The following is a 13,292-nucleotide window of genomic DNA, read 5'->3' as shown; positions in this document are numbered from 1 at the left end:
TTCGTTACAGAAGGTTGAAATGCTATGAGATTCTAAATATTGGAAGAGAGGACAAATTTATAGCACCACTATCTGCAGAAAAAGCAGAAATCCTGTATTATGTTACAATCGCTGAAGTCTTCAACGTCATACACGACGCTCATATCGGAGTTGGCCACGGTGGAAATATCCGTATGATTAACCTTTTGAATACGGAATGGCCATTATAGTGGCCATAGAGTCCTCTCTCTGAAAAGACGGGGTTGTCCACTTTAGTGGCAATGTCATTTTCCCCCATTTTCCAGGCCGAAAAGTGGGGTGAAATGTCGAATTTGACGTCCCTGGTGTTTTAACCACTTATCTCTTTCAAAGGTTTTCCTTTTCGACATAGATGTACCCCTATGAGAATCCATTAAACTACACACAAGAATCTTTGTTGCAAATAGGAGGTAATTTCTTAAAGGGGGAAAGCATTCGGTTCAAGATTCTCCGTTCTTTGGTAGCTTTTACTGCTACCCAAGCCCCCGGCCTCAACAGGTTAAAGAACTGAATCGCAAGTACAAGATGTTACAGTAGAATCTAACTGTGAAATAGGAGACTGTAATCAAACCAATTGTGCATAGCGAAATGAATTCTCGATGCCAAGTCGGCCTGACTGGTATGCAGTCCAATCCTGATCACGATATGAAATTCATTTTAGTGTAATTACGATCATCTTACAAAATTCGCTCTACTCCGAAGTTTCCATATTAAAAGAGTTGACGAAATGCCACATCACCCTCTGGATATTTTCACAACATTTGGAGCACCGTATATTCTCCTTTCCGGCAATGGGAGGGAATATTGCAAACAAATCATAAACAGCTTATGTGAAGTGTGGAGTGATATAAGGATATTTCACGGTAAACCGAGGCACAGTCAATCGCAAAGTTCAGTCGAACGAGCGAACGAGGACGTTCAGAACATGTTGGCAACATTTTGTTTTTTCCAATGGCAGATTATGAACAGTTACTGTGTAACCCAGTCCCTTAACCTATACAAGACCAGACGTGGTAGTCTCTTTATTATGGAGGCACCTAATAGGTGGGCCAACATCGCCTCCTATGAAGGGACGGACAGTTACATGTTGGCAACATGGATGGGGGGAAATAAGACAAAAAAGTGGTCGTAAGGTTTAAAGGTTGTTCAAGCAATAAAATTCAAAGCATATCACAATGGAATCAATGTTCACCTTACAAAACTATGTTTGGTTGTTCTATGAAGTTAGGACTTGGCTACTCAGCTTTGCCACGTAATTTGATTAGGACTTGTAAAAAATTATAAGAATTAATAACGAATGCAATGGTTAATACAGAAGATAAAGGCACACATCTAGAATGAACAATCGATTTAGAATCGCAAGATAATAATAAGAATAATAATAATAATACATGTGATAAAGAAATCAGGTTTAACGATTGAAGTAGATACTGAAGTTCAAATTGAAAAAAAAGTAATCAGATATATGCTCTGACACAATGGGTGTGATTATCAACAAAGTTCAAAATGTGAAAGTGTTTCGAAAGACATCTAAAGAAGGACTTGAGAAGCAAGCAAAGATGAAGACTACGTCTAATAAAAACTTTCTGAAACCTACCTTCGCAAAAAATGTTAAAATGAAAGTACCTGATATTGATAGATTGAAAATGGATCCGAAATCAATAATAGCCGTTATTACAGATATTAAAGAAGACGAGTTTTATGTTCTTGGTACTGAGCTTGTTAAATTGAAATCTCTGTACACAAGAAACCAGTTTACCTTTTTAAGATTTTTTTTTTTAAATCGAAGAAGTTGGTACAGAAGAAATAAATATATGTGTAATAGTAAAAATAATTTCTTTAGCTGGGGGACAAAGACTTTAGGAAATGCAGTTGTTCAAAGACGTCTACTAAGAAGATGTAATTGTTCAAATCAGTTATTATTTTGTAATTCAAAATGCCATAACAATCAAACTTGTTGTAACAGGTAGTAAGAAGTATTAAAGAAAAATGTACTGAAACTTTCTAATTTTTTAAAGTTTATAATTTTTATTTATTTTTTCTGAGCTATCAGTCTAATTTTTCAACTATTGCCAAAATGATTTTTAAAATGTATTGAAACCTCTTCAGTAGTTATCGAGAGAATCGTGCCTTAGTTCAGCTTTTTCTCATGGGAACTTATTTGTGAAATGGCATAAATATCGCATTTTTTTATTTTAATTTCTTGCAATTTTTTGGAAATTAATTGCAAGACAGTTCCATCGACATAATCTGAAATCATACTATAAGGTATTTCTCCCGCCTTTGCTAGCGTGCCTTCGTGGTGTAGTGGTTCTGCACGCTAGGCCGGTATTCCAGAGGTTGCTCATTTTTAATCTCTCCGGCTTTTCTAATTAACTTAATGTCTCTACAATACCTTATTTTTATCCTTTTTACAATTATTATCATCATTAAAAAACTAAATGTGTTTTAACCTTTTGGTGGACCTGCGAATAGAAAATCCTCTCATAAGTAATCCCTCGTTTCGGGCTTTTACCATAAGCCTAGGGAAACTATATACCATAAACCATGATAGCTCCCAGTATTTATCGTAAAGGCTTATAAAAGCCCGAAGTGGAATCATTATTAAAGCAAAACTTTGGACCAAGCCAATTTGTAAAACGCTAGTTTACTTCCGGCTTTTACAGTAACGTAAACAAATACAGCTACTCCGTTAGACTTAGCCGAACTTAAACAACTTTTAAATTGTTGATAATTCTACAACTATTTCATGCAGATTAACTAAAAGCATAAAAACATTGACCAGAACATAAGAACAACATAATTCAATCATTTAAGCAAAACAAATTCACAATTTACCAGCATAGAAGGAATAAAATTGAGCATACTGAGATGAATAAGAGTATACATATATATACATTTATATACTTTTGGTGGGGCCGATTATACCTAAAAATTGAATTACGCAACTCTATGCTATAGCAGTCCTATATAAAGAATTTCAACGTTCTGAGGCTACTGGTTTTTGAGTTATATGAGATAGATAAATACTTACATGCAGACGTCGCGAATCTGAAATTAATTGTACTCTTAATAGATATCTTTGTTATGAACAGAGCGAATTGTTCATGATAAGATTAAATTTGAGTTCACTTCTAAGATGTCGAATAATGTAAAAGAGCAGAATTTATTTACTAGGAAAAGGAAACAATAACGAAGTTTTATTCATTAATAATAAGTTGGGATGAATCAGTAAACTGCCATTTCTTTTATTTTAATCAAAATGCGAGATAATTTCTTTTCTTAAAGACACATATTCATTTTTTGATTCATTAAGTTAAATTTATACATGTGTTCGCATATTCGTAATTGCTTGCAAAATCAGATTTTAATCTGTCATATATAAAAATATAAAATCGATAATCTGACCTTTCATGAAATAATTATAAAAATTATAAAACCTCGGAAAGAAAAAAAAAGAAAAAAAGATAAATCTTTTAAAGTTGACGCAACATCAAATATTTAATGATGATATTTTGAAGCAAAAATGTTATTTCTTTATATCTGAATTTTCATGTTTTGAAAATAAAATAGATAATAACTTTCTTTCCAATATTTTATCATTTCTCTTAGGCAATTTCAATAAACTTCATTTCCTACTTTTTTTTACACATATTCACCTGAAACATGCTTCTTGAGTTATTTTTATTTTTAACGCATTCGTACTTTAAGCTATAAATATTAAATTATTGCTGTAATTTAAGTTTTTTGAATTCTTATGATATTCTGAAAGAAATCGGATTCGTTGTAATCATAATAGTCTATAATTCATTCTCAGATTTTTATGAATGAAGTGTTTAGAAAACCTTTTTTTTATTTTATTCATTGACTGATATATTTCTGTTTCTGCTTTATACTATTTTTTCCATGCATGGTGCGGTTTTGAAAAAGTGTATACTTATTGATAAACGCTTTCAAAATTGCATTTTTCTTGGTATGTATGTCTATATACTTTGCCTGAAGCATTTGAGAAGGGCAATATTAGTATAAACCTTGTCGAAACTACTTAAATCAATCGCAATACTACTAAGCATAAAACATTTTATTATTACTGCTTTTTCCTGATTTATATAAGCATTAAAAAACATCCTGAAAGGCAAATAAACCAGTGTTTCTTAAAAATCCACCTTTAAAGTAGGAGAATAATGTAATTAATTACCATATTCCTTTGTGCATATTATCATTGTTTAATACGTTACCATGTCCAACTGGCTGGTAAAAGATCAGAAGTTTAGAGCTAAGTGAGGACACAGCTGATTTTCCTATTTCGTTCTTCGAATGCCTAATAAAAATCTCCGCATTTTAAATGTTTATATTTTAAAAGTTTATGACATAAAATGTAGCAGTTCATTTCGGTTTCTTGGTAGTAAAACCAGCGTAGGTATTGGCACTTCATTATGGAAACATTTTCTCTTGCTTAACATTTTGGGTTATTTTACGAAGCATGATAAAAAATAATGGAAATTTGCAAGAGATTACCTTTTATTGGTGTCACGTCCTGGGTTGAGGAAATATTTAACTTCAAAATACAAAAATCTTCTGCTGTTTAAGCAAGAACTCACATAACTAATAGAAACAGCGAGTGGTTGCGAAATTATAGCAGTGGCTCAGTACGTGGCATTATTAATTTTACACAAGTGTATTTTATCAGTTCATATCTTTATATTTCACTTAGTGCCAGTGGCTCCACGTCTTATGCACAGGTACTTTGTTATTTACGTTTTTTTTCAACTTTAAATCTGATAACACATTTTTAAATGTTTTATGCCAGTAAATGATAAAATTTTTTACTAAATGTAAATTCAGGTAACTCTTATGGTACTCTGCAGTACAGTTGTATAAAGTACTCGATACTACAGCAAACGTGTAGTTTTTGCAACTTCCTTTTTACTGTAGTAAATGGTAAAATAGACTAAAAACAAGTTTTATTCATTTCATGCGATATATAATGTAGTAGTTTGACAAGCGTGCGCCTTGCTTTACATAAGTTCAGTTTTACCGTTTCCAACATTAATATCAATTTGCTTAAAATAATAATTAATAATGAATAAAAGACGGTTTCTTCTTTTCTACGAAAGAAGGAAAAAATCAGTTGTACCAATTACACATCCCATTATAATTTATATTCAGCTTCTGTGTTATTGAAGAGGATATAATTTGACCTGTAAAAGCTCATGAGACTGTGGGATAATTTAGCAGCATGTCTGAATTGTCTAGGAACGTGTGTGCGTTAAAAAACGTCGATAGCTCTCACCGGTCAAGCGTACTAATACAGACAATGAAACTGAAAATAATTAGATACAATATCGTAACCTGATAATTATAGTACTTGAAAACTCTCTCGTTCCTATACTCTAGCATCTTGCATCTTCCACTACTGATACTGCTCTCACTACCTATGTTTTAGCATTTCTCCTCAAACCATGCTTGAGGGCAATTTTGTAAGAATTTCTGCCTTCTGAAATTTTAAATAGTTCAGTAACGCAGTAAGCTTCAATGATCATTTCTTCCTTCTAATTGCAGTCAATTACATTTCTAGGAAACATTTCTAGGAAAACTATTTGATGCGTTTCCCTTCCGTAGGTATGATACCATTTTCGTCCGTTATAACCATTAACTTTACGCATTCTAGTGCTCATTTCTTTAAAGAAGATCGATGATTAATCCAAATTACGCATGTTATCCTATTTATCTGGATCAGGCATTTATCTTCTGCAGCATATTTACAGCGCATACAAAGTCGGTAGAAACACCTCTGCACAATCTGTCAACGATAATCACTGATGGGGCAAGACAATGGTTGGTAATATTGATAGATGCATTGTCCTCTGCACGAAAGAAGAATCATGGTCAAACCTAATGTCATATCATTGAATCGCCCATAGTGGTGTGTGGTATAATACCCATTGCCCTTCGGAGACGTCATGAAAATAGTTAAAAAAATAGTAAATGTAATTCGATTACCTTGTTTTGTAACATCATCGTTTCAAGTCCCTACTAGAAAAATTTGGAAATTCTGATCTCATTCTGCATACTATCCGCTGAGTAAAGTTCTTGCAAGATTCGTAAATTTAACTGAAAAAATGTTTAAAAAAATCTTGATGCCCAAAATCAAAATTTTGTTGAACTAACCAGACATTTGCAAGCTGAAGGATTTAGGCTTTGTCACAGATATAATTGAGAAACTGAATTCTTTAAAGTTTGAGTTGCAAGGAAAATATAAAACATAGCTTTAACGGCAGGGTCTCTTAAGTGGTTTAAAGCTTATATGATTCTGTGGATAACACATCTGCAGATGAAGTTGTTTGGGCATTTCCCAAATATGAAAAATCATAGATGAAACTGAAATTGTTTTACCTTCATTTGTTATCAAGCTTTAATTACTTCAATATCAGTTAGAAAAACGATTTCAATAGTTTAATGTTACCGAGCCAATGGTTACCTTTTCCGTTAATCCTTTCGCTTGCTACGTAAATGTAACCGAAATAGCTGCATACATTGCAGAGTTTTTTCAAGCAGGAAAGGAAGAATAGGAGCTAGAAACTTTGTATATTTCAAAATGAATGTATATTATATGAGAATGTTTGCAATATAGCTGACAGAAACAAATGTCTGTTCTTGAAAAGAACATCATACTGGATATAATCACTTTTTGGTTCCAAATACTTGCGTCAATTATTGTGCAGAACTCGATTTACGAAAGAATGCCTTGATGATTAATTACAAGCATGAATATCATTATCTCTGTTAAAGGAATGGTCAGTGAAATACTATGGCAAATATCACACTGATCTTAAAAATTACATTTTTATTAAACATGTTAATATCAGCTAAGTGTAAGCCATAGTCTTTTATAACTTTTTTCTGTGTTATTTAGTAATTACTTATTTTACATAAGAACACTATCAATAATTTTTATATCTTACCAGTACATTGTTGGAATATTTATTTATTTCCCTTGTATATTGTGCATTATTAACTGTGTCAAGCTATACATTTGCCTTGGAAACATCAATGCAACCGCGGCCCCACTGATATTCTAGAATGGTATCTGGGTATCTAGAATGGTTCTAAGGTATGAAATGTCTGGGGATGCCTGGTTGCAGATATTCATAACAATGTGCATCTACTTAATTTACACGTGTATGAGAAAACAAACACAAATTGCTTAAAATAAATATGAAATTTTATTTCATTTGGTAATGCATCTGAAAAGAATTAAATAATCACTTAGAAATATAAAACCTACCTTAATAATGTCATGCAGTAATAAGACATAATTATGATCTGCAGATATACTGTACTTCTGTATGTCGTACTCCGCCTAGAATGAAATAATTAACACTAAATTTTCAAGAGAGAACAATGCGCTTTAATAATAATAATTAAAATAATATCAGCGTTAAAAACCGAGAATAATGTCACAAGAAATAATGCAAAAATATCGTAAAAAGAAAGAAGCAGAATTAAATGAATTCTAAATAGAAGTTAAAGTAGAATTAACACTAATGTAAATCTGCAAACAAATTTGGAATTAAATTTAAAAACGTTCAAAGATAACGTACGATTCATGAACATTCTTCTCTACTTTAGTTCTACTTTTTGGTTTACATTAAAACGTGTTCATACATTAATATTGTAATGAAAGCATTCAAAAAGGCTGTTGTTTTGGGTCTTAGGTATTCGTGGTTATTATGTGCAAATTCTTAATAGAGCAACATATTTTCCTGTAATAGCGAGCTGAATTTTTCATGAAAACATGTTTCACATTTAAGAATAAGATGTATTTAAATAAATGATCTTAGTTATAAAAAATGCTAACATAATTTGTAAAATGCCTATTTTAAGCTATCGTTCTTTAGATGTGCGAAGAAAATGAATTTTTAATCTGCTTGTTGAAGCTTAATTAACAATATCATTATCAAACAGCAGTTTTTAATATAGGTAATAAATCTGTTTAGAGAATATTATTTTTATTCGAGCTCATTTCATTCTTCGGTAGTGTCACATATTAAAATAAAATGTACTGCACCTTAAGCGCATTCTGTAGTTAAATGCAGTGGAAAGGATCTTTCAAAAATCATATAAAAAGATTTTAAAGAAACTTCATGCAATACTTGTATTATTTCGTTTATTATTTTTACTTTTAAAATCTGCTCGTTAGGTGTAGGGCAGATGCATTTCTCTGTCAAGGTCCATGATGTATGACATTAAAAAAAAACACTTTGCGACTTACAATAATATAAATAAAACTGTTTATAAAATTATTTATTACATGGATAAGAAATGGGATAAATTATATTATTATAAACCGCGCATGCCTGTTGATGTCAATCAGTATCATACTGCACTAAATTCAGCAAATATATATATTCAGTAACATATTGCACTAATAATTCAACAAAAACATATCAACTAAAGTGCACAGAGACTGATATCATAACACTATTATAAAACGTATCTATTAATACTTACAAATGTCATATTCTCTACAATTATTTTGATGTTTTTTGATCTGACGGAATATATTACAAGTCGTCCATATCTATCCCGATATTCCAATTGGTCATCTAAAATAGAATTATAATTTTAAATGTTACGTTACAAGTACATTTCACTCAAATCATGAAATATTTTGTTTGTTGCTGTTATAAATTAAGTTTGTAGTTTCGTGTTTTATCATCCGTCATTTCTTATTTTATTCAGCCTAATGTGCAAAGGTTTAGTTAAAGCGATTTAAACATATATCCTTTAGAAAATCAAGCTAAAATAAGTGAATATTTATGAAAAAATTTAAGGGGACTCGTACACCTTAAAACCTATAAGATTTTCGAATATGTGACTGTTGCAAGAATTGAGATAACTTATTTATTTTAAAAGCAATTACTTCCAACTTTTTACAGCTGACTACATAATATAGCTGTTTTCTGAAATAGTGATCAGAAAGTTTGTGTTGCCGCAAATATTTTTATAATTTAATCCGCTTTTTGATAAAAGTTTTCGTCATGTTTCCACCTTGCGCGCACAGTTTAAAACATTCTGTCGCATAATTTAATTATATATTTAATATACAGCTTTTATAATATTTGGAAACTACTGTGAACCAAAAAATTCTAAGAATTTCATGTGAAATTTTTATTTTGTTTGGAGTCGAGTTTATAAAATGTATTTTATTAAAAAAATCTGTAATGTTTTCGTCCATAAATTTTTTAATATTAGAATATTTATCAGATTTTAGGTTGAGTTAAAAGATAGGGCTCATATAAAGAATTCCATCTAATTTAAAGTATGTACCATTAGCCATTTTTTAAAATATCGTGCGCGCAAGGTGGAAAAATGACGAAAAATTTTGTCACAAAGCGGATTAAATTACAAAAATATTTGTGGCAACACAAACTTTCTGATCACTATTTCAGAAATCAGCTATATTATGTAGTCAGCTGTAAAAAGTTGAAAGTAATTGATTTTAAAATAAATAAAATATCCCAACTATTGCAACAATCACATATTCGAAGGGTGTTAAGAGGTCTAAGGTGTATGAGCCCCCTTAAATTGTGAAAAATAAAAATTAAACTCTTGAGCGGGCAACGAACCATAAACCTTGATTGCAGTCAGTGTTAACTGGTGAATCAAAGGAAATCAAAAACACAATAAAAGCTCTGTGCTTTTTGTACGTGTTGTAACAAATAAAAGGTAAAGATTTTGTTTCTGTGACTTATCTCGCTTGTCTGACAGCAGCATCAGAACAAGCTCATGGAATTCATTGTGGCAAGTGGCAAGGAGTGCAATATTGCGCCTGTCGTTGGCAAGAACCTTCAGCACCATACAGGTGCCACTATGACTTTGCTCAGTTTCGCTACCAGTTTTGATGGTGAGCACCATCAAGAACCAAGCACCAGGCTAAGGTATAACCAAACAGAATGATGCCCGATCAGCGGAAAATCTCCTAACAGCTAATACTGCAGGTCTGACAGAGCAACTGCATTTATTGAGCTTAATGAAGATTCGTTACACAGTACGTTTTCATACAAATGTATCAAAGTATTTATCATAGATCATGACTGTGGTGCTACAATAATCTAGGTAACAGAAATACATCGAGTAAAGTTATTATGATAGACCACTGGTGTATACTAAGTGGTCGAACAATGTTCTCATGTGTTCTATCTTATGTGCTGCTACAATAATCTATATAACAGAAATACATCGAGTAAAGTTATTATGATAGAGTACTGGTATATACTAAGTAGTTTAACGATGTTCTCATATGCTCTATAATTACACAGCAAAGCCCGTTACTCCGCAGTATGAAGTAAGTTGTAGTAGGTGTGTTACAGTAGTGATAATTCTTAGATAGACAGTTATTATGTACTAAATACTAAATGTGAATACCAAGAATATATTAGACACCGATATTTAAATTGTAAGGGAACTATAATTTCGTGATTCTATAATAAAGAAATAAAATGAAATAATAAAAAAAATCTATCAGCTGTGAATAACACGTTTAAACATCATTAACAACACATATAAAAACATTACTTATAAACAACTGCAAACATTTGACAGATTATATAACGAAAACATTAATTATTTGACTATGAAAATTCAAAGAGTGTGTTAAGACACAAACTTGTCATGTCTAGTTCAAATAATAAAAAGGTAAATTAGGAAAAATGTAGGCAAAATATATAAAGCCTATTATGTTAAACAACAAAACTGTAAAATTAATTACATTAAAAAGAGAATAACTGGTTTTCAATAAAGAATTATGTAATACAGGAGGACGGGTCCGAGGGTATTCCACTCCTTTCCCCGACCACCAGCCTCTCGAGAGGAATTTTGGCTCGTCGCATATATATAGTTTCCCATACCGCACTGACACTATGCATTTCGAAACACCTATGCCTTGCTTTGTATTCGAAACTGGGCCCTCCCGAACGGCAGTCGCGGCCGCTAACCACTATCTCGGTAGGACGGCAGTCTAAGAATTTAAGCATAAATTTTGATTTGAAAAGGAAATTGCTTTTGAAGTGTCTGTTGTGACGCAAATTTTAATTGTGCTTATATAATTTAATTAATCAATATTTAGGTTTTTATTTAATTGAAATTGTTTATAAAGAGCGTAGTGGGAATTCATTTTTGGTAGTTAAAAGCTTTTTATGCTTATTTTTCTATGATTAGTCTTTCACACGAAGACAGGGAGCGGTTTTACGGAACATCTGGGCGGAAGAGGGGGTCTCAGTGTACTCCCAATTGATTGTCAATAGCATTCACAATCAGCTTTAACTGTTAAAGTATTTCTTTGCTGCAGGAGGTTCTGTTTACTGGGTGGTAAAGGAAGATTTAATTGGCGTCTTTGCTTCACTTTTGTTTGCGAATTTTAACAGTGATGGATGAATAAGATTTTCGAACGGAAGGGCTTCTGTAAATTCTTATTTTAAGGACAGCAGTACTTTTATCTCTTTTTGTTCTCTGCTTTTAGCTGGGATCGAATTTTGTTTCTAGCGCTTTGGGGGTGACTCGCTTGTTGCAGGTGTCCAGATGATGTCTTTGTACAACTTTTCTGCTACTTTTCGTTAGGAGGAGGGATTGAAGTAATTATAAAAAGAGAAAATTCTTCCATTTGGTCAAATTTAATTTTAGGTTTAGTATTCAGCTTCTAGAAATTGGTCGGTTTTTCTTCGGTAAATTTTATTCGAGGCTTGTGCGGGAGTAAAAAAGGTAGATTCTGGAGCCAGATCGTCTTGCTGCCGGGTGGAGATGCATATTATTTTCTCGACTGGAGATTATCGTACGGAAGGACCTGAACCAGCGCTTTCTCACTACGAGCGCTAATTGTCTAGGCACCCACCCGAGAGGGTAAATGGAGACCTTGCATTTCGGTTGAAAATGCAATTTAGTACGTATTTACATGTTAAAATGTGCCCTGTTCCCTAAAGTTGCACTCTAATACCTGCAGTACTGAGGGCGGCTATGTCTTTTTGAAACGACTGTTGATTAAGAAATAAAACAAAATATGTTTTGGAATAGAAATTTTCTGGCAGAAGTTTAGTGTTCAGGATGAAAAGTGTCGTCTGCTAAATTTATTTGTCTCCAAACAATATGAATATAAACAAATTAAGGATTGAAGGACATCTTTCTGCATGCCTTCGTGTTGTAACGATAGCACACTAGGCGCGTATTCGAGAGGTCCGTGTTTCGAGTCCCGGCTAGGGCATTACTCATTTTTCATCTCTCCTGCTATCAAAAATCCTAATATCTCTACAGAAGCTTAGTGTTCTAAGTGGCGCCGAAACTCGAATGTGGATGATAATTCTCCACCAGCAGGATTTGGAGATTGGGTCACCTAATCACCAGTCGCCCCTTAAAAGGGGAGGTATATATGGGTATTTCTCCCGCCATTTTAGCATGCTTTCGTGGTGTATTGGTGAGCACACTCGGAACGTATTCGACAGATCTGTGGCTCGTGTCCCTGCGAGAGCATTGCTCATTTTTCAGCTCTCCTGCTTTAAAAATAACCTAATGTCTCCACAACATGAAAAATATACAATGCCCTCGCCGGGACGCGAACCGTGGACCTCTCGAATTCCAGGTACGGCTCGCTTATAACTTGAAATAGGCGAACATATTGTCAAGCTTGCTTGAAAGATGAAAATGAGCCGCTGGTAATATTATTAACGCTTATAAATAGCAAATTATTTAAAAAATAAGATAATTTTTGTTAACCCGTAACAGGGGACGTGCGGTCTGACGGACCGCGCCACATATGTTCCTCCCATCACCCCTATTGCATTCTTTGTCCAATTGAATCCATGGATTCTTCCCCTAGCTTCACGTTTCGTGACCTTCTTTCTGACCCCTTCTTATCGGAATGCTTTGGCAAGTGTATCGGTTGAAATTCTCATAGAGCGGTCTGTGAGACCTCACCTCCCTCTCAGTGTTACAATTTTCGGCAGTAGTGAACACGTGGCTCTGAAGTTAGGTCTGCGGAGATTTATTTATCCTTCTGATCCGTCTTATGCAGAAGAACTGAAAAAAATTCTAGACAAAGTTGGAAGTGATTTTAGTGAAGAAGATGACTGTGAGGAAAATTTCTGCGTAAGTGCCCACTCAACAGATTCTGAATTTTCTGCAGACAGCAATGATTTCTCTGATCTAGAAACAACTAATTTCGTAAAATACTACTATGGAAAAAATCGGTTCAAATGGTCATCCGTTGAACCAAAGCGAAA

The 13,292-nt window shown here is 33.1% G+C and overlaps 1 protein-coding gene across 1 annotated transcript in view; it reads right to left on the bottom strand.

Annotated features, from left to right (window-relative positions):
* Positions 1 to 13,292, bottom strand: part of LOC118183062 (inactive dipeptidyl peptidase 10-like) — a 484,033-nt gene that overhangs the window by 103,105 nt on the left and 367,636 nt on the right. Inside the window, exons 4-5 of the mRNA XM_085819647.1 lie at positions 8,533 to 8,627; positions 7,307 to 7,381 (exon numbers count right to left, since the gene is read on the bottom strand). Of these exons, the coding sequence (XP_085675773.1) occupies positions 7,307 to 7,381; positions 8,533 to 8,627 (170 nt within the window). The remainder of the gene's footprint in view (positions 1 to 7,306; positions 7,382 to 8,532; positions 8,628 to 13,292) is intronic.

Source organism: Stegodyphus dumicola, chromosome 6 (genome assembly GCF_044657685.1).
Source record: "Stegodyphus dumicola isolate Sdum_Otavi_A_Nest chromosome 6, ASM4465768v1".
Taxonomy (NCBI): Eukaryota; Metazoa; Arthropoda; class Arachnida; order Araneae; family Eresidae; genus Stegodyphus; species Stegodyphus dumicola.
Note: the sequence above shows the minus strand (reverse complement) of the source record. Positions and strands in the feature narration are given on the sequence as shown.